Source organism: Acromyrmex echinatior, chromosome 6 (genome assembly GCF_024713525.1).
Source record: "Acromyrmex echinatior isolate Ae372 chromosome 6, ASM2471352v2, whole genome shotgun sequence".
Taxonomy (NCBI): Eukaryota; Metazoa; Arthropoda; class Insecta; order Hymenoptera; family Formicidae; genus Acromyrmex; species Acromyrmex echinatior.
Genome location: NC_141857.1, coordinates 49079 through 72133, shown reverse-complemented (window position 1 = coordinate 72133; position 23055 = coordinate 49079). Strand labels below are relative to the sequence as shown.

Below are 23055 nucleotides of genomic sequence, written 5' to 3'. Positions count from 1 at the left end.
TTGGAGAGTTTTCTTGCACTCGCATTTTTATATCCTTCTTCATTTTCGCTCTTTTTATTTGAAAACTGATTATCATAGAACTTTCTTTGTGGCTTCGATGTTTGTTTTATGTATATATCTTTTGGATAGAACATTTTGAATATGCACTATCGTTCTGTACAGGCCGAATTTCGGAGCTAAACTGAGAACAGTTACTGCTCAATGCGAGCAACGGTCTCAACTAAAACGTATACAATAGAAACATATAAAAGATCCGAATATTCTGAAATAATGGTAGGATTTTAAACGAAGGGACACTGAAAGGTCTTCACCCCGGGCAAGTGCGTATACCTGCTGCGCGCTATTAGAGTCTCGACGCTGCTCAAGATATTTGTTGCGTTCAGAGGCTATAACTTCCGAACAGTTGCGAATTTTGTTTTAAAACTTTGAGAACATATTCTTACAATGTAAAATTAACATTTTATGCAAAAAAATTCAATTTTTTGAAGATTCTAATTGGATTTCCTCCCTTAAATTTTTGAATACAACTCGTTGTCTCGAATATGCCATGAAAAATAAATAATGAATTTAATGAACTGAATTTTATTTTAATAAAGAAAAAAAAATAAATATTATGTACATTATGCAATATTATGTATTGCAGCAACAAAAGCATAAGTTTTTATACTTTCCTTAATTTATATATATGTATATGTATAAAATCCTTAGAATTTTGATAATTTACAAACATTTCCTAAAAAGTTAGAGTCCACATAATTTATGGATTTAATACTTACATAATTGAAATACTTTGCATTTAATACTTACATAATGTAAATTATATTTATATAATTTTACTTACATAATACTTATACAATTTATATTTATAATGAGAATGTGTATGTGTGCCCACATAGCTAAAACATTCAAAATACATCATATCCTGAAGATGCCGTATATTTTTGTAGCTTATCCTTAGACATATTTTGGATAAGTCTGTTTTGTGGGTAAAGACTATTTTATAATTTAATTTTTAATTCTTTTATATTGTATAAAACATGTTAGTAATGTATTTTATAATATAGTCTAAGATAACTGTCCCTATTAATATGCTCTTTAGCCAATTTGCTTATTACTGAATTAATTATTAAATATTATAGCTTTTATCTGCTTGTAATCAATATCGGTTTTTCAACTATTTCTTTTTCTTATAATATTTCTTTAATTTAAAAAAATGTTAGTTCTTTATAATGCTTTTGACACAAATAGAAAACATGTTTTTGTCCCTATTAATAAGTCCTCTAAGCGGCGATGGCCCTATTAATGCGCCCCTAATTTGTGTGCCTATCCACATTTGACTCATTTTGATATATAGTATAATATATTATACTAAAACAGTAATAAATTTAAGCTAAAGGTAATAAATTTAAGCTAATTGTTTGTTAATATATTACATAAATAATTATTTCAATTATATTTATTTCAAAATACACTCATAACACAACGTTCTCAGCTCCAATATAGGACATATTAATAGGGACAAGCTTAAAATCTTGCGGTACGTATTACTGGATTCACATAAATTCCTCTTATCTTTCGAAAAACATTAAAAATACTTTAATACTCAAAAAATAAAATATTATCTTCGGTATCGTATGCATTAACAATTTAACTTAACAAAAAAAAATATTTTTTCTTATTTATTTGTGCTAGTTTTCTTTATGACTTATCGAAATACAAAAGCATATTAATAAAGACAGGCACAGTAATTGGGACAGTTATCTTACATAATCTATATTGTTTACGTGACAAAAGACAATGTAAATATCATATAAATTTCACGTAAATAATCCGTGTAGACATAATCTGAAAATTTACGGCACAACTCTGTACCGTGATAAAAATAGACGAAGCCTGCGAGATTTGACTCTCATTATCATAAAAAGGTTAATACTGAAAATATGTGAATTGATTTGTATTCAATTGCACTAATTGTCAGTGTGAACCAATGTATTGCACTAGTTTTTTCAGTGGGAAATATTATTTGTCTCCAAACTTCTTTATCACTTCATAATGTGTATTGTTAGCACTTGTCGACGTATCCCACTACTCTCTACAATCCCCACCACGTGCTGTCAGCATGACAGTTTCGTCTGCAATCCGGCAGCTCTTTTTTAGAGATAGTTCCGGACAGTTCATGATCGTTCGTCGATTTGTTCGCGTGCTGGATACAGGTCGTGTATATCATCCGCAGGATAGTCCTGTGAAATTCCTGGTGTGATTTCTCAACTCCGTGATCACGGTATCGTGACTTCATATCATTAAACGACAACGACGATAGAAAACGATGGCACGCTCGTCATTTGATCGTCAAAGAATCCAATGTCGCGCGTTGTCATGAACGTGGCTGTAGCATTCGGGCTATAGACCCGTCGAGGCTTTTTCTCCCTCTCTCTTCGTCTCTGGCTATTTCTCAATGGTCTCAGTCTCTCCTTCGATTGCTTTCGGTTCCTTTCATGGCAAATGGTTCTTCGTGATCGCGGACCATCGGCGGACTTACGAATCCTCTTTGTGCGTTGTCGCTCGCAACAACGCGGTACTTGTACATGCGATGGATGAGGATAAACACCTGCACGCGACGCGACCTCGTTAAAGACTTTGACTCGTGTGACGGTAATAATTCGTGAGTACAACGGAGATCTCCAAAGAATTCACGCGTCCACCGACGTGCTGGAAAATTGTCGCCTCCTTGACAAAAATCGTGTTGTACACAAATATAACGCAGGTTTGACGACGAAGGTGGACAAGTAGGCAACGTAACATTAATCGTACGTGTCTTCGGTTTGTTTATCATCTTGACTGTGTTCGGTTTGGGCGCTCGCGCGTTGTAAAGTTGTGTTCTGATATGTATATATTATAATGCCAGTACTGAACTGCAGTATAAGATTGTATTATACGTAAAGCAGTGTCTACAATGAGTAATCTTAAGTTTTAAGCTTTAAGACTATTCTTAATAGTCTTAGGGCGCTTTCCTGCAAGATGCTTTCTATTTGGTGACATAAGTTGATACAGGTTGATAAATGTCGTTCTTTGTTATTCACGCAAAAAAGGAATGATGCTTGTAAAAAATTGTGTGAATAGAAAGCACCCACAGTGTAACACAATGATCACTTCATCTTTGTTTAGCATTGATAAACAATAAGGATGTAATGATTCATTGTGTATACATGTACATTATTAATGTGTTCCATTTTCATGCTCACACGCTGTAAGCCCCAGTTCATTCTTGTATCTATCAAATATTAAACAAGGACAAATGATGCTTACAGCATTATAAGCGCAAAACGGAACATTGGGTGTCTTCCATTTAATAACGCAAGTCGACACAAATATCATTCTGTCTTTGTTACTCATAGAATGCAAAGAAAGAAAGAATGACATTTGTGTCGACTTATGTGACTAAATGGAAGTAACCATTGTGTCATCTCTGTTTCTTGTTGGAAAGCATTCTATGACATACCAAAAATTGAAGCAGTAAGCAAATTAACATTTTGAATTTGCAATTATGTTATTGCCTTTGTTGTGATTGTGTGACCAATTTGCTTACTGCTTAAGTTTTTTGTGTGCCATAGCCTTTAAGCAATAAAAAATTGGCTAATCGTCGATTATTTTCATATTCCACTGTGATTAGTCAATTTCTTTCTCAAAACTTAAAGTCTAAGTTTTATATACAATCAATAGGAAATAAAGATCCATAACGATTGGATCTTTGATGCTTAAATAATTCCATGTGAATTTATATATACTATATATGTACGTATGAACATACATATATACTATATTTGTAGTCATTTGAACTATGCGCCGATTTAATATTTTTCAAACTTTTAATTCGGCGCGTAGTTCAAATGACTACAAATAATATATATGTATGCACATATATAGTATATACAAAAATTCACATGAAATTATTGAAGCATTAAAGACTAGCCAACTTCGATTATTATGGGCCTTTGTTTCTTATTGGTTGTCACATATAGGATCTAATTAGATTCTTAGGCCCTGCGCACAATAACAGGAATAAAGAATTAGGAATAAAGAATAAACAATTTTAACCTATCAGAAATCGGATACATCGAAATACACGGTTTCTGATAGGTCATTTATTCTTTATTCCTAATTTCTTATTCCTTCTATTGTGCGCATAGTCTTATTGTTTAGTTTTCCATCTTAAAATCTCATTGTAGATCATTGAATTATAAATTTCAGTACTGGTAGCGTGAATCAGAACACAGTCTAAGCTTCTACCTTTCTTCCACAAGTAATAAGTGATGAGGATAGTTCTGTGTATGGTGATTTCTTTATGACCAATTTCTTTATCTCTAGATAACTTTATGAAAAATTTCTTAAATAATAGATAAATAAGATATTTGAAAGATATCTGGAAGACATCTGAAAGATATCTCATGGATAAAATTATCAGCAACTTATCTAGAGGTGAAAAAATTAGCTATCAGAAATTTATCCAGTGCTCCAATTTTGACTCTTAGGCTATATCCACATAACTTGTATAGCCACATAAACATATGCATAAAGAAAATTATCCGATCACATTTTACGTGCAACTTTGTAAGAGAAAGGCGATTGGATAATTTTTTTATGCATATGTTTATGCAGCTATGCAAGTTTATGTGGATATACCCTTAATGACAGTTTAGTGTTGTTATGGCTATGTTCCAAAATTTACTGCTAAAGTACTAAAAATCTATAGTTTACGTCACATGCATTATAGATTTTCAGTACTGGCAGTAAATTTGGGACACAGCCTTTATTGTTGGTGTGCAGCTTTTTATCATATTTATCAGATATTATATATTATAATATCTTATACTATAATATCTGCACAATGATAATATAACGATACTGAATTCAACTGCAAGACGTACGATCATTCAGTAAACATCTATTTCTCATATAAAAAACTTATAACTAGTTAGAAACTGTAAAGATATTGTATAAAATTATAAACCCTTATATAAGTTCTGACAAGTCTTACGAGAACATATCACGAACTTTATGATTCTGCTTAAAATTGACTCGGAAGAAACGAGGCTTACAGTGCGTGAGCGCTCAAACCGAACGCAGTTTAGCTCCAATATAAATACTACAATACAGTCAAGAGCGATATATTCTGACAGCATATGAAATTTCATCCAGATCCGTTCGCGGCGGGATACGGGACAGAATGCTCGCCAGTCAGAGTTAGAGTCTCACCGAGAGTCCGAAGAGTCTTCGAGTGTCCCTCCTCACGCGCGCGATCGATATTGCCCTTGAACTAACGTGTCGCGCCTTATTATAAACGCGCGCGTGTGCTAATTAGCGAATCGGAGTTGCAGCATACGCGCCGCGCGTATCACTCGTATACGCACGCGGGCTCGTCCTTCGCACGTATATTTATATCAGGGCATGCAGTATCGAACTCAAAGTAGACGCCTCCGACAGCTTGCGGAGGCGCGTCCGCATTTAGGCGCGCGGCCTCGTGACCTGCAATTTTCGCGCCGAAGCTGAGGCTTGATAGTGCCGAAAACATCACTCTTGCAAGTGTATGTGCATGTGCGGTACGTTGTACGTTCGTCCGTCCGCCCGCTTGGCCGTCAGTCACATCGTCCGTATAGTGTTTCTTCCATCATGAGTGTCTGCTGTACGACGTGAAGTGTAGCAATCGGCCAACCGAGCGCGAACGTTTTCGCTTCGCCGTGAGATTAGCTGCTGGCGCATCCGCTGCCGGAGTTCATCTCGGATGTTTTGGTAGCTGACTTTGTTCCCTTTTCTCTCTCTCCGTAACGGAAACACGTCGGGTAAAAATCCGTTGATCATCCCGCGCCGCGCTGAGAGGATTCGGACGTGTACGCGTCATAGTTGATCCCACGACGCGTCGACGATCACGCGCGCGCACCTATAAAGACAGCCACTCCGGATGCTGTTTCGGGTAGCGTCAGGGAACAATGATGTCACGTACGGAGACATAAGTCATTTCCTCGCGGCAGGTGCGTCTGAATCCTCGGAATCTCACGCGGAATTACGCGCGCCTTTCTGTCGTTCTTCACTCTCCCTTCGCATTCGTCAAATATGATCGATCCCGTAGTATTTCTAAATTCCATCGAATACACGTAAAAATGTAAATCCCCGCCGCGATCATTGACATTCTACGTCGTATTAACATTTAAATTTAAATTTCTTCTTCCTAAAGTGATTACGTTTATATCGTATTTAGGACGGAACATTGATTGGATCAACGCAGCACGACTTCCTTGGGAGCTTCTTGCAGTCGATGCTACGTCTTTAGGAACGATTCGATAGTTTATTTTGCTCGAGAAAGAGGATAAAAGAAAGGATCAGTGCAGAAGACTCTAAAAGCGCGCTAATTGAAACAATGGATTCGGAGGAGGAAACGCTTTATGATGATGTTGACTCCGGCAACGAGTCCAGCGGCGATGACGTTGATTTTGCTATGGAAATAGAGTCTGGTAATCCACGGGAGCGAGCTACCGATGTCGACGAGTATCCCTTTGAAGTACTTTCCACAGAAGAAATTGTACAGCACATGGTTGACTCCATAAAGGAAGTCAACACTGTTGTCGAAGTAAGCTTCATAATTTAAGGATAAATTACAGTAAAAATTCCAATTCAGGTCCTAGTGAATAAATCAATTGAATGTATAAAGTGAATCAGCACGGAGTGTAAGAATACAATTTCTTATTTTATTTAAAGGTGTATATAATACATATAAACGTTTCGATCTGTGTTTTGGATCCTCCTCGGTATAAATAATTCGCAATCTTTAATAATTACAATTACAGTGTGTAATTATATTTACATAAATGGTCAGATGAATATATTTTTGATGCAAAAGAATTCGCTAGAAAATATATATTCTAACCATTTATGTAAATGACATAATTGTAATTATTATAGTTTGTGTATTACTTATACTGAGAAGGATCCAAAACGGATCAAAATATGTTTACACAAGTGAAATGGAAAGTTTTAGGAGTCTAATATAGGCTATTACATTTGTCTGATATTACGTTTGTACGATAAAGATTTTAAATTTATTGATTGACTAAAGAATAGAAAGATCCGACAACTTTTCTTTCTTACAGCCAATCAATAGGCTTAAAATGTTTTGTCGTACGACAAATGTAATATCTACCTGCAGCGACGAAGTGACCCTGATTCTACATTATAGTACTGAGGATCCTATAGTATCTTCGCTTAATTATAGAACTTATGTATTGTTTAAAAGAAAGAGAAGTTTCATGGTATATATTAGGTGTTGGAATTAATTCGTAGCGTTTTTTAATGAAAGAATGTTATTTATTTCACATGAGCATTAAAAAATACATTAATGAAAGTACTTCCCATCACTTGTAAAACGCTACGAATTAATTCCAACACCTAATATTATTTACTTTTTACCCATTTTGTTGATTAGAACAAGAGCATTGAGTCAGATTCAATCCTACTTTTGTGGATATCTTAAAAATTTATCATAGGAAGGTTAATTGTAAATTAATTGCAAGCTTATTGACAACGATCAATCTGAAGTATTAATTAATTAAATAATTTTTAAATTAATGTTTTAGAATGGCTATTGGAAAGCAAGCTTGCGATCAACTTGCAATGTAGAATCAGGAGATCAATTACATCTTGAAATGAGATAAAAATTACAAAATATTGTCCAATGAAATTATAAATATTCTACTGAATTAATACTTTAACTTTTGTAACTTTTGTAACTTTTCATCTAATTTTAAGATACACAATCGATCTTTAGTGAGATACAATTGAAAAACACAGGTAATAGGAAATAATAGGAAATTCCAGAAACCCTGTATATCAGAATACATGATTTTTGATAGATTGAAATCTGTTTTTTTCCCCTGTTTCCATTACTTGTGTTTTTTAATTATGTTTTAGGTCTTTTTTTTTCTCGAAATAAGTTATAGATAGACAACATTATATCTATTTACCTGTATGTGTTGATTTGTAGATACCAGCTACTACCACACGTATTTTATTAAATCACTTTAAATGGGATAAAGAAAAATTGATGGAACGGTTTTACGACGGTGATCAGGAAAAGTTGTTTGCCGAGGCACGCGTCATTAATCCGTTTAGGAAGGGTCCTTTAATAAGCAGGAGCCGATCCTCCCAAAGTTCGTTAGTAAATGTACGTGTATAGTTTATTTCAATTATATTTTGTTATCGATGAGTCACTGCAAAAATTATGCTTTACCTATGTAATACAGCCTAAAAGACCGACAAACGGAACGGAGGAATGTGGCATCTGCTTCATGATCTTGCCATCCTCAGTAAGTCTATTTTATCAACTGTTTAAAAAATAGTAATAAAATAAAATATGCTTAAAAAAATATATATTATAAAAACCATTAGATGATGACTGGTCTGGAATGTGGTCATCGTTTTTGTACCGGTTGTTGGGGTGAATACTTGACAACTAAGATCATGGAAGAAGGAGTTGGACAAACAATAGCATGTGCTGCTCACGCGTGTGACATTTTAGTCGACGATGCCAGTGTTATGCGACTTGTCAAAGATTCCAAAGTTAAATTAAAATATCAACATTTAATCACCAATAGCTTTGTTGAAGTAAATATTTGACGAATGTAATTAAATTTATTGGATGTTATTAACATTTCACACATCTCTCTTCTTTGCAGTGCAATAGGTTACTGAGATGGTGCCCTTCTCCCGATTGTAATAATGCCATTAAGGTGCAGTATGTAGAAGCGAGACCAGTTACTTGCAAATGTGGACATATCTTCTGTTTCCACTGTGGCGAAAACTGGCACGATCCTGTAAAGTGTCATTTACTCCGCAAGTGGATCAAAAAGTGCGATGATGATTCTGAAACATCAAATTGGATCGCTGCTAACACAAAGGAGTGTCCCAAGTGTAATGTTACTATCGAAAAAGATGGCGGATGTAATCATATGGTTTGCAAAAATCAAAATTGTAAAACTGAATTTTGTTGGGTATGTCTTGGACCTTGGGAACCGCATGGTTCTAGCTGGTATAATTGCAACCGTTACGATGAAGAGGAAGCTAAAGTAGCCAGGGATGCGCAAGAAAAATCCAGATCAGCTTTACAGAGATATTTATTTTATTGCAATAGATATATGAATCATATGCAATCACTAAAGTTTGAAAGTAAATTGTACGCTAGTGTAAAAGAGAAGATGGAAGAAATGCAGCAGCATAACATGTCGTGGATTGAGGTATAATTATAATAATATAATAATAAATAATTGATTTTAAGTTAGTTGAATTAAATTTATGTACCATTATTATTTATATATATTTTAGGGATGCACCGGATATCCGGTAATTTTATGTAAAAGTCCAGTGCATCTCTAAATATATTTTATATATATTATACAATAATAAGATTGGAAAGATCGTTTATGTGAATATATTACTTAAATACGAGAAAGGTCATTTGACGATCAAAGTTAGATATTAAACTAATACATACGTATTCTTTAAATGAATTTATCTTAGAAATATGATTGCGCATCATTACTATACTACTTATTGAACTTTCAACATATAATTTATTTGAAATATTATATTAATCTCTCCAAATTTAATTACATACATTTTAAAATCTATAAAGAACTCATTACGAACAATATTATGTCGAAAGTCGAACCCGGATCTCTAGCATTCCGTGCGAGCGTTCTAAGGGCCTCTTTCGCTAACTCCGATTAATGCTAATTGATGATTAACTCAATCATCACGATTATCAACGTGATAACTAAACACAGTCTCAGAAGAGGAAGGAAGAGGAGACTTTTGGTACATTAAATTGCTGTTGGCACTTCTGCGAGTCGTAAATTAATTTACAACTAAATTAATTTACCTAACCTAACCAAAAGTTGATGAAAGGGGCCCTAAACCTTTAGATCACCGAGGCCTTAACAATATTCTTTGCAATAACCAATATGTATAGAAAGTTATGCATTGAAAGGCGAGTGTGTATAAACAATAATAAGAATGGAATAATATTTACATATACAATGATTAATAAAAGTTTCTAATGACTAATTTTATCGCATTGCTTAGATAATAAATCTTTACAAATAAAGATTTAATATATTGGTATTTTTTTAATGATATAGGATGCTTTCTGCTTTAGTGACACAAGTCGACAAATATTGTTCCATGATGCAGTCCTATCTTTCATGAATAATAAAGACAGAATAATAGCTGTGTTGACTTGTATCACCAAAGCTTACCATATTCTAATATTTAAAATATTGTATTCTTAAATTGATTATAACAAGAATTATTTATTAAGAATTATAAACTAAAAAACATTAACAAAAATTCTTAATAATTATTGTTGATCGAAAACTTTTGGTAGCCACTGTACATACATATTTGTCAACATTATTTTGTAATATATCAAATTACTCTCTTTTCAGGTACAATTTTTAAAAAAGGCAGTTGATATTTTGTGTTCCTGTAGACAGACTCTCATGTACACTTATGTTTTCGCATATTATGTGAAAAAGAACAATCAATCTGTGATTTTTGAAGATAACCAAAAAGATCTGGAGAGTGCCACAGAGTGCCTCTCTGAATATCTTGAAAGGGATATCACGAGCGAAAATCTTGCAGATATTAAACAAAAGGTTCAAGATAAATATAGGTAAGGATTATGCATTATTCTTAAAAAAATGAGATATTTTGTTTATATTCTTGTCAAAATAATATTATATTCGTGTGTGTGTGTGTGTGCTTTTAAAGATACTGCGATAGCCGAAGAAAAGTGCTTTTAGAACATGTCCACGAAGGGTATGAGAAAGAATGGTGGGATTACAAGGAATAGAGGATTCTTGCTAGTTTCATTTTTTGGGGTGATACGAGTCCTCTTCCTTCCCACCTCTGCCCCAACTGTGATAAACCAAGAAAGAGTTAACAAGAGACAAAAATGGAGCATGTCACAAAGTGATGAACGTGTTGTATGCACTTTATACATAATATGCTCTGTGGCACAACACCTATAATGTCGTTTATGATTAATATTGAACTCAAATTATTAAAATTCAATCCGATCACAAACAAGTTGATTGGACAATATTTTGATTTGCGCTTGCTGTGTATTGTACATCATTGTAGATTATTGATTCTTGATAAAAATGTCCCATTGTTTTAGGAAATCTTAAGAAAAGTTATATTCATTAAGACGAACGTGTGTCATTATTCGCAATATAGCATATTGCGATGTAAACGTGACTTCGCTAAAAATTTACTATTTTATTTAGCATATTTTATTGATGTTAGGCGAATTGAAAGCTTTTGAATCCTGAAAACTTATTTTCTTCCTCCCTTAATATTTTAAGAATAACTGTTTAAAATAAGTTAGATACAATTCAAATAAATTATCCCAACTGTTTTATTCTATTTTGGACCACAATACGTCCAGGCTACAACTGCCAATGTTTAAAAACACTAAATTATCTATATGCATATCGTCAGTTCTATGTATTCATGTTTGATAGCTCTTCTCATTCTTGCTTGTATATTATTTTCATAAAAGATGCTTAAATACAGAATATGTTTCATTATCAAGATTCCATTATAAAGATTCTGCCTTTTTTTCTGTATATATTTTATTTTTTTTACAAATAAATTATTTACAATATCAATTAATTATATTCATATTGACATTGTGCAGATTAAAGGGGGCCAAGTTTGTGATATCTTTCACATGTACCATATTCCATCTCTGCATGTAAAAGTAGAACACTACAATTATCGACTTGCAAGAAAATACTGTTACTACTTTTTCTTTTTGTAAATTAATATTTTATATATATTGTAAATTTTTTATCTTGCATTGTGTCCCGATTTTTAATACTTCATACATATGCGTATGTGATATAAGTATATAATTAAGATCTACATAAATTTTATTTAGTCATTTTCCAATTTAATTAGAAATATCTTTATTATCGTGTTTTGTATTGTTATTTTATTAGATCAGTGTTCCTTTTTTTATTTAATCTGATTGCTATCTACATGTATAACGCTGACGATATGTTTAGCTAACTAATTGAAGGTTAACTACAATAAGATAATTACTTATAATTGTCAATATAAGTGGCAGACGAAATGAGTTTTCCGTTTGTACAGTTAATATAGTATATATATCCACACACAAATGCATAATACTTAAACATAGTAATATCAATAATAGTAAAATAGATATCTAATTTTGAAGATTTATTGAACCAAAATTGTTGATTCTTACTATTATGCACATTAGGATCTGAAGTAAAAGTTGAAATGCAGTTGTTTTCTGTACAGTCGCAAAATTTGACTAGATATAAGGAAATTGTTAGATATACTCGCCAGAATTTTCCCTCTAGTTTGTGATTTTGTAATCTGTATTCATTCAATTCAGTAAACTACGACAGCGTATTGAAGAACTTTATCCTGTATAAAAAAATAAAACTCGTAAATGTTCAAAATTTCTTGTATATAACCCAAACTTGAACTTCTAGGCCAAGTCTTCGTATTCATGAAAAAAAATGTGTGGCATATATGAAATTAAAACGTTTAGCTGTCAAACTATCAAACATATCCGAAAAAGCACCGTAAGTAGACAATTAATTGGATTTTAATTGGAATAGATTACACAAATTTGTGTCAAGAATTTCATTATCCATTCGTATTTAGTATTTATGAGTATTTTAATGGCAAAACTTATACAATAATAAAATAAACTATTTTACTAGTAAAGTGTAATATATATAGAAAGACCGTGATTTTACTTTTGTAGCTATAAATCAATACGTACATTATCATGCATTATCATGTTTCTAAGATCCTTAGGGATAGATCATTGTTCGGTGTTGTCTTTTGTTAACATATATAATTATAAATATATAATATATATTGTAAATACTGCAATATATATACATACATCCATCCACATATATACATACATACACTGTCTTAAGTGATTAGATAAATCTTAAGTGATTTAGATCTCAGTAGTGTCATGAGTATGAAAATACCTATGTATGAGATTTCAATGATGAAAATGATGGTTAATATATTTCCTTGGCAGAAATGTATCCTCCAATTTGGTTATAAAAAATAAAAAAAGGCAAGTTATTATCCCAGCATCCTATTATACTATATTTATTGTAAAAAAAATTTATAGTTTAGATTATTTTCGCATTTGTAAATCTCAATAAGTCGAAGTTCTTGTATACAACGTAATCTATTTTAAATAAGTATGTCATTTTAAACATAATTGTCCGCATGCAAATGTTGAATTGTTACTTATGTTTGATTATTTTGTTAATTTGTATCATTGCAAGACATTCTACAGAAAATAATTACATTTCTTATTTCCAAGCTACTTGTATATAAGTGTTAAACATCAATACCTTTTATTATTCCTCATGTTTTAAATTTTAGATTACATATATAATGATAAGTTAGGAAGATTGTATTCATTTCAGGTATGATAGTGTTATTTTACATAGTCAGTATTTTTGATTATTTGCAAACATATACATCAAACTTAGTATTTCGTAGTGATTAAGATCGATCCCCTTTATCATAATACACAACAGTATATTAAAACTTATCACTTATAATTTATGATACATTAAAAAAAGCTCTAACGATGTGGACTCGATGTCTTCCAAGAAAACAAAAATACACCATGTAAATAAGTCTTTATATTATTTTATGAGGGATTTTTATTTGTGTGTGTGTAGTATAATATAAATCACTTCATAAAACTATATTTAAATTTTTATAACAATAACTTGCTCTGTACCCTGTAAACTTCCATTGATAGTACGATACTTGATAGTGTATGAGAAATTATTAATTTTGTAGCAAACACGAATAATGCACACTTGTATATGTTTTAATGGGATCGGAAGATAGAAAATGACATTAAATCTTTTGTAGAATTGCGAGAATTATTGATCGACAATTATTTTTGTAGTAGGCATTTTTAAATCTCTCTCTTGTTTCACAATAATGATTACAGGAGAACGATCGTTATTTTATAAAAGTATTTATTCTGAATATGCATATAAAATTTTTGCAAGTGTAATAGAATATATCAACATATAAAAAAGTAGCCATTATTTGAATATACATGATGGTATCCATCGTTCGTAGCCATCGTTTTTTTTCGGTATTACATATATCCCTTAAAATTTAAAAGTGTGTGGCGATCGGTTCTGTGACCAAAAATACTCGAAAAATTTATTATTTAATATATTCTCTACCTAAAATAAATTATAAATAAATAGATTGCGTCTACCTAAATTCAATACAATTTCGAGATTTCTTGTTGCGTAAATTTCTAAAAAATTTCTTCAAAATTTTGAGTATTATTATTATTAGGAATTACTTTAATATATAAAATGTCTATTGTAGAATTAAATAAGATATTTTACTAATTTCACTAGTCTGTTATAAGGTATTGTAATAGGAAACTAGCGTCATTGTCTGTCGCTCATGCTATGTATGTTCGAGTTATATAAAAAGTAGGATGATTCTAAGCCCGAGTGACATTGATATGAAAATTATGTGTGTCAACGCGTTGATGTATCTCTTGTTAATTTTGCATATTTCTCGTATAGACGTAGCAAACGCTCCGTTTGAATCGAATCGTTCCGATGTGAAATGTAACATTGCGCCTTTGTTATAAAAATTTCTTTACATTTCATTTGAAAGTGTTCTCATAGAACGTAAGTACGCGAAAGCTTCTTGACAACAAAACGTACTCAGATCACACGATCCAATAAGGTTCCATCAGGAAGTCACTGACAAGATCGTAGCGATCAAACCAAGAGTAGCTCCTGTCATTAGTAGACTCCGCCAAACTGCTCCACTAACTTCTTCGGCTACAGGATATTCAACACATAATTGTTCCTACAAAACGACAAGGTCAGGTTTGTGTGACGAAATATTTGAAATACTCATTACAATAATTAATAATTGCGCTCACTTACCCATCCACCATAGCCTTTGATAAAGTGTGTTATATTTTCACCAACATATCTAGAGACGTATAAAGGCAATTTCTTTTTAAGACTGTGCATTCTTCTGTCCCTAGCCCATAAAGCCAATCTGCCCATAAAAGCATATAAACAGACAATTCTGGCCCATGTGATAACGTCGTGTAAGAACAGCTCGTTGGCGACCCCCATGAATGTTTCATAAGCAGTATCCGGGACAACGTTTAAACGATTTACCATACTCGTAAAGAGAATGCTGTGTTTGTTGAGCATTTGATATACATTGTGTCTCATGCTGCGAGAGACTGGATCCTGGGATATAAGATAGATGTCCTCCTTCAACAAGTATCGCATCACATCATTGGCCAAGATTTCCGCAGTCGATTCTATGGAATCATCGTGGATATTGTAACGTGGGGGTGGACTCAGTTGCGGGAACAAATATTGTAGTCGAATCTAAAAGAACAAATACAGTTTCGTGAATAATAGTTCGATTTTTGTTCTCATAATTATCACAAAACCTGCTGAATACAAACCGACAGTAATTTTACATCAGTATTATAATTTCCATTCCTAGTACACAACATCCTATGAATATTCTGGGAATGTTTTTAGAATGTAACATCTTTTAAATGTCTTTAAAACGTCTTTTGGATGTATGTGCTGTGTGAGAAGATACATATGATATAACACATGTTATACATAACAGTTACATTATTGAATAGCAAATTATGACATTGATATAATAATATTGTCAGTTTGTATTCAACGGAAAGTTACGTTGTAAAACGCGAAATTAAGAGTCCGATAAGTTTTTTTCTACATTCACGACTGTGATTTAAATAATGTGGACATTGACATAATCAAACCGGCACGAGTCGGCCGATGAGCCGTTAGTCGTCGTTATTTATGATACCTGGCACATCTCGAAGAAAGACATAGCACGATTAGCAGCGCCGACCGCATATCGGCAGACACCGTCCTCGTTGTTAGCAGCGGCGGTGGCGGCGGGTCGCTCGTTCGACGAATTCCTGTTACCGGGGGGATCGCATTCCAGAATACCGCCCACTCTGGAATGCAGTTCCCCTCGCGCTGACGTACCCTGCCCCTCCTCCTCACCCTCCGCGCCGAGGATCTCATTGTTCGTCGTCGTCCCGTCGTTGCCGGCCATCCTCTTCTCGCGTACCGGACCGGAGCAAGGAACCATATCCACCAAGCGCCATTCCTCGCCTCCGTCGAGGTCGCTTCCGTTTTCCAACGATGTCTTCTCAAGTTTCGTCGGTGATGCACCGCTCTCACATCTCATGTTGGTCTGCGAGATCGTTTGGTGCGCGTGAATCGATCGCGCGGCCCCGAACGAGCAGTCGGATAAACGAGCGCACAGTGCTCCGAAAACTTGGACCACGATCGACCGATTCAACCCGGCCAACCAACCGACGGACCGACCAACCGAACCAGCAGCCTGCCAGCCAGCGACGAAACGGTCCGGCCTCCGCTCTCTACTTTCCCGCGGCCATTTCCGAAGCCGATGCCGAGAAGCCGAAACCGCGCCGCGCCGCGCCGTGCCGTGCCGTTTCCTCCGCTCTTGCTCCGCGTCTCGCACCTAACTTCTACCGTACCGCTCCCTTGGCCTGCCTGCTTAGTGCTTGCCTGCCTGGCGATGCCGCCAACCAGCCCCGACCCACGAATGTTTCACATCACTACCACTACCGCTTATCTCGAGACTGTACCCCACCGCGCAGCGTAATGCCGAGTACTGTATGACGTAGCTCAGCGACTCTCAGCGTCGGTCATTCACGGGACTTGTCGAGTGCAAGGTATCGTGCTCCGTTTGACGGTGCTTGACCCCTGATGTCTCTGACCTATACAGTACACTTTAACCGAGGAATATCCTAGGAATGTTCTTAGGACGTAGGATATTCTGAGAATAATTTCCTCGGAATGTAGGATGTCCCAGGAAAGTCCTTAAGATACAAAATATTCTCGGCACATGGAATATCTTAGGAAAGTTCAAGGGATATAAGCTGTCCTAAGAAAGTCCTTATTGTTTTTAGGATGTAGAAAGTTCAAGAGATATAGGCTGTTTTAGGAAAGTCCTTGGGATGTAGAATGTTCGGAGAATGTCCTTAAGACTAGGATGTCTTTAGGGTATTCCTTGGAGGAGAGGTCTGTATGGGAAGTTGAAAAACGTAGCAACACAATGGTTTATATATTGGGAATAACTGAAAGATGTTAAACGGTTCACGATTACGTATATTGATCACAATTCTTCTTCTTCTTTATATTATGATTCCCAATAGGTTTGATAGTTTCCAAAAAACAACGTGTAAACTGAATAAACGTTTTAAGCGAATAGACATCTATTAGATCGCGAGAAGCGATTAATTTTTTCAAAAACTTTAAAAAAATTGTTGTCCGCACTTAGTGACTCTTCTGATGTACTTCTTCTCTAAAAATCAGCTTCGTCTCGGAGATAATACAACTGGTAACAATCCTTTCCCTTCAACTTCTCACAAATAGATCGAATAAACGTTGTTAAATAAATACAGAACTTTGTTAATAACGATTACGAAATTCCAGACGGCGGTTAGTTCCATTAGAAACTTTCAAAAATGTTAACGTCCACACTCGATGATTCTTTTACAATTAGATCAGGCTTCTTCCCTTTTAATGGCACTCGTTATTCCTTCGATTCGGCAAATAATAACCATATTGTAGTTGAATATATATAGCTGGAAAATATTTGATGAGTCACAAAAGCCAATTTTTCGTTAAGAAACTTACAAAAATTGATCCACACTCGGCGAGTTCTTTGATGCAACTCAACTAAGCGCGGACGATTGAGAGCCCATGGCATGAGCGCAGAGCAGCGCCGGGCGATCGCCGACACGACGGCACTACCACAAACGCAGCGCGCGCTACACCTTCGCACACCAGCGTAATGACTCTCTATGGATCATTCACGTTTCCGCCCCACCACCGTGCCGCTCCGACACGTGCACCGTGTGCATACACGCGCTGTGCCGCGTGCTTATGTGTCGGTGCGCCCGCCTCGCCCCGTTCCGCCTCTCGGTCTCTCCTTCACAATTCACGGGGCGCTCGCCGATAACTTCAACCCTTTCTAACGCGCGCGTGCGCGCATGAGTTCGCGCTCTCTCACGCACGTGCGAGCGGGTTTACCTGCGCGGTGTACCTGTGTTCGAACAGCGGAGGAATGGAATTTTCGATGGAACGCGGAGTTCATTCGATGCATCTCGGTGCGCGATTATTACTTTGCTTCGAGATTCTGAAGAGGATCTCGAGATAGCTCGAATGAACGGTGAGATTCTTAGTAGATTCTTTGTTACTCGAAATGACGGAACATGTTGCTAGGGACCACGTTCATGAACTACAGGCTTGGAATATCGGGCGTCGCGACAGATCTCGCTTCGCTCCGAGTCACGGCTTGCGCAACCGTTGAGAAATTTGTATTCATTCAGCTTTTCCGCGCGCCCCTCTCTCCCACCCGAATTCCTTAGAGATTGCACGCGCGCGTGCGTGCGCGCGTGCACGCATACCTACTCGCGAGAGATGCATTATTTGCCGTAAACGACGCGGAGAAACGGTGAAAGTCTCGGCCATAGTTACCGTAGACCCTGCAAATAACCGTAGACAAAATCGTTCACAATGAAGTTAGCTGAGAATTCTTTACTCGAATCGTAATTAATAAATTATTATTTTTTATTCAAGTATTAGTAAGAAATACGCGATTTTTGCATTTGATATTATCTGCGTGATTTATTTTCATATTCTGCATACATAAGCCTCCCTGAAGTCTCTCTCTTAGGAGACTGTCTAAGACTGTCTTAGGTAATAGGAATGTTTTAGGATGCTTATGCTATTCTGTGCTTAGTTTATGGCATCTTAAGACTGCATTTAAAATGATCTTAAATATGAGAACCGACTATAAATACCGGTCTTAGATTGGCTTACAACATCTTAAGAGTGTACCTAAGACAGTCTTAAATATAAGAACTGACTACCGACCATAGTCTCATAGACTTTGAAGAAATTCAGTGTAATACTTTTAATTTAATATTAAAAGTTACAGATCGATATTCATAGTCAATTTTTATTGAAAAGGATTTACGCAGTTATATTAAAATATTTAGAAATTTAGAGATGCAAATCTGAAAATAATTTTGTTAAAACTTTTACAGCATTGTTCATTATATGTTTGAAAGTTCTACGTGATTAGTTCGATGATTTAACAAAATTATTTTCAGATTTGTAACTAGCTAAACATTTTAGATACTTCAATAAAGATACTTTATTATTTCCGTGTATATTTAAGACCGTCTTAATCTTGAGATATTATCAACAGAATCACAGAGCCATGTCAGCATCTTAAAATTCTTTACATTATTTATAGTCTTGAAATAAAAACGGACTAAGAGTACCGATCAATAAATAATTAATTATTCATTTTGAAGAACTAAAAGTATTATTCAGTGCTTTTCAGTATTAAATTTTTGTAAGAGCTAGAATAATTCATAGAATACGCGATATATGCTCATACATATCCCAGTGCAATTGGATGATGTGGGCCATATTAGGTAAATGCGATTGCGATCGTGAACGCGGATCAGCGATGCATTTCCACGAAAGGATTATACTGAAACTGGTCCGCGTTGTCAGCCGGTCGTCCGCGCCGGTCAGTGACGTAACCAGGTGAGCGTGTACCCGTGTCGGAGTTATCAATGAATCGGCAAAGATATGCACGAGACCAGGCATTCCGTTCTCGCACGGTGAGCTACTCTCGGCTCAGTCAGTAAGTATACCTTTCTCGCTGTATCTTTTTCTACACAGTTACATCAAATGCGAAAGTTCCTGAGCTGCGGGCTTCGGAGCGCGGATACAGGATTCCATCGCATACGACTTGAAGGTGTCCGCGTATGGTTCTCGCACGTCATACATACGTGCGTGTGTATGTTGTATGGCAGTTCCTCTCTCGCGAAGTTTCCCCCCTAATTACGTCCCTGCCCGCCTCTCCGCGTGCCATGCCGCGCGGAGACCGTGCCCACCACTCCTTTCTGCGGTGCAACCTTCAAAGGCCACTGAATGCGTCCATGAATGAAGTAGGAAAGTTGCTGGAGTACAGATCGGCCGGATGTGTGCATACTTAGGTGGATAAAGAAAACGAGAGCCGTCGCCGCCGCGGCACTCTACGTCAGAGTGCCACGCCGCTGTCGATCAAAACCTGTTTCAGATCGCTGCCGGTGATACGGGCTAATGTACCGTGTCCGCGATCATTTTCCGCCCCTTTATAGATATGGCTTAACTTTAGAACAGCTAAATGTTACTCTTGTTATTCTATTTTAACAAGATTCGATTCTGGGACTCGAGACAAAGAGAGAGAGAGAGAGGGGGGGGGGGGAGAATTATTAAATTATTAATACGATTAAATCGCAACACGATTTGACATCTATACATTTTACGCAGGCATTGATACTTCGATTCAAAGGAGTTCGGGTCATTCATCAGGGAATCCTCTGGATGCACTTTACCGGTACATGATCGGGAATGTTTCTCGATCGCGAAGTGCCTTTCACATCGCGAAGTAAGATAGCGGCGCACCGAAGACGTTGAAATATCGCCACCGGACGCGAATAAATTGATGAATGAGTCATGAGTGTAAATGAGATTTGATAGAGCCAAATTATTTCCGTATGTCGCTTCTTCGAGCCTGGTGAGAGGGCGGTGAGAGGAGTAGGTAAAGGCGTTTACTATATATTCAACTCTCTAAGAATATAGAAGTAAAAAAGAGTGGAAAAATATACAAAAATAATACAAAAAATAGTAAGGATGGAGGAAGAGAGAAAACGCCATCTGTGGATAACGTACTCTCAATTAGGATTGTTACTTTTGACAATTTCGAAAATTCGAAGCTTCGAAAGAACTTCAGTTTTTTAATAAGTTAACTCCAAATTTTCGAAGTTTAATGTCTTCGAAACTTTGAAAAATACATTTGCGCGAATAGAGAAAAAATGAAAATATATTCGTAATACACTTTCAAGTTGGTATCGCCAAAAATTGGAAGTTGAAACAAAAATATGTTGAAATAAAAACATTACATAAATTACAAGAGCATAAGTACCATCAAATATAAAAGAAAAAATAATACCTTGAAATCAGGAGTGCTCCACTGTGAAGAGAAAAAAATTTATGGTCACCTATTCAACTGGGACTCCTAATATCAATGGTTTATCTATATATATGATTGTACCGGAACTGATGACATACAAATAGTTCTATTGCTGTCAATTGTTATTCGTTTAAGAATAGTCAAAATACTGGCACAGTACATTTGTAACGTTGAGACGAACACGAAATATATGTACGAGAAGCATTGTATCCTATATCTCAAAAGAAAACTACCGCAAATTCACCTTCAATCAAATCATTATATATTCATTATTACCTCGCGTGTTTCGTATCTTGTGCTAACATACTAAGAAAAATACATGTGATATAGAAAAAATATTTACTATTAATGTGTAACTCGAAGTGTCATTTTTATTTAGAAATTAATCGTATTTGAAGATACTGCGCGATACAGGATTAAGAGTTATACATATTCGTAAATATATATATTTCATACATTTTTTAGATAAAAATATATTCGTTACAGTTAGCTATATTAAATCAATAATTGTATAATTTTATAATTTTGATTCTTTTAAATTTCGAAGAGTGAAGTGTAAAAGCTTCGAAGCTTCGAAACTTCGACCTTCGAAGATGTTAATGCTGAAGCATTGATTCTTCAAAGCTTCGAAATTTGAATGTCGAAGCCTTCGAAACAAATCACCAGCCGTACTCCTAATAGAGAGGAGAATTACCGCTCACACATCGCGTTACTACGACAAATTATATTATTATACGGTACTCACTATTGAATTGACATCGTGCGTGCACGATTTTCGTTGCGCGGAACCGTGGGAATAACGATGGCGCGAGTGAACGGCGCGCAATATTTCAGGGGAACTCGCGTGGCGACCGCCCGCCTCCCGGTAAGCGTTTTCTTACGGTCATTCATGATACTACAATCTGGCAATAGGATGATTGCTTGACGGTCAGTGACTAAGTGGATATAAAGCCTTCTACAGCAATCTAACACGAGCCAGGACGCAGGAGCGCAGAGGCCGGGCCCAATTCTCGTCTCTCTCTTCTTTTTTTCTCTTTCGTACAAAATTACGAACTACCTCTCTTCGCGTTGATTATTATACTAACATGTTTATCGATCGTATCCCGAAATATCCAGTGAGAGTCGAACGTATTGAAGCAACGTATTGCTTCAATTTAATCGACATTCTTAGATCAGCCAAACATTTCGCCTTACGAAATATATTTATATTTTCCTGACGAATCATTTCTCCTAGAAATGTTTGCTCCTAATCGTATCCGTGAGTTGCAAACGAAGACCGACAAATTTTCAGTTACAGCCGAGGTGCGAGATAGTAAGTAGGATTTGGTCCGCCCGATTCCGACGTCCCTGGGATGGCTGACTGGTAGTACTAACCCTGCTGAAAGATTGGCAGACATACTCACCGCGAACTGACCCCTCTGTGATTTAGTTATGTCTCTATGGACGCGTCGCCAAGTCGCGTGTGTTTGACATCACCGTAGAAAGTAGAAGTGACAGCCATCGCGGTGGACGAGGTGATTCGAAGAGTTCGTTCACGCTGTTTGCTTGTATCTCCTCTTTGTTGAATGAGCTTCCGCTGGTTCGATATCGTCCCGTTTCGAGATATTATGATTAGGTGAGTCTATTATTTCTATGTCATAACTGGAGACCCGTCCTTTTTAGTTAAACTTCTTGCACCATGGAATCTCCAACGTGGAGAGAAAAAGAGAAAAGATGAACCGCGCAAGAAGTTTAACTGAAGAGAACAGACCTTGAGACACTTTGCAATGAAATTCAAGATTTCCCCGGAAACACATTTTACATAAA

General features: G+C 35.8%; 3 protein-coding genes across 10 annotated transcripts in view; 2 read left to right on the top strand and 1 right to left on the bottom strand.

Annotated features, from left to right (window-relative positions):
- Positions 1-890: 890 nt before the first annotated feature.
- ari-1 (E3 ubiquitin-protein ligase ariadne-1) lies at positions 891-12542 on the top strand. Of its 8 annotated transcripts, none has more exons than XM_011070594.2 (8): positions 891-2213; positions 6254-6622; positions 8033-8212; positions 8292-8354; positions 8437-8652; positions 8724-9281; positions 10491-10717; positions 10816-12542. In XM_011070594.2, exons 2-8 carry the CDS (start codon positions 6413-6415, stop codon positions 10895-10897), a joined length of 1536 nt encoding a protein of 511 aa, XP_011068896.1. In that variant the 5' UTR covers positions 891-2213; positions 6254-6412; the 3' UTR covers positions 10898-12542. The 8 variants fall into 8 exon arrangements, with proteins under 8 accessions (XP_011068896.1, XP_011068892.1, XP_087262894.1 ...); XM_011070590.2 differs by having other exon boundaries at positions 891-2281; XM_087406768.1 differs by lacking the exon at positions 891-2213 and adding an exon at positions 2474-2662.
- A 203-nt stretch (positions 12543-12745) lies between these two features.
- LOC105154841 (Bcl-2-like protein 1) lies at positions 12746-17518 on the bottom strand. The gene is made up of 3 exons (XM_011070597.2): positions 15982-17518; positions 15060-15521; positions 12746-14979 (listed from the first exon to the last, which is right to left on the bottom strand). The coding sequence occupies exons 1-3, from the start codon at positions 16369-16371 to the stop codon at positions 14860-14862; spliced, it is 972 nt and encodes a 323-aa protein (XP_011068899.1). The 5' UTR covers positions 16372-17518; the 3' UTR covers positions 12746-14859.
- A 5134-nt stretch (positions 17519-22652) lies between these two features.
- LOC105154842 (synaptic vesicle glycoprotein 2B) overlaps positions 22653-23055 on the top strand; it is a 30495-nt gene continuing 30092 nt past the window's right edge. Inside the window, exon 1 of the mRNA XM_011070599.2 lies at positions 22653-22864. The gene's annotated coding sequence lies outside the window, so the exon portion shown is untranslated. The remainder of the gene's footprint in view (positions 22865-23055) is intronic.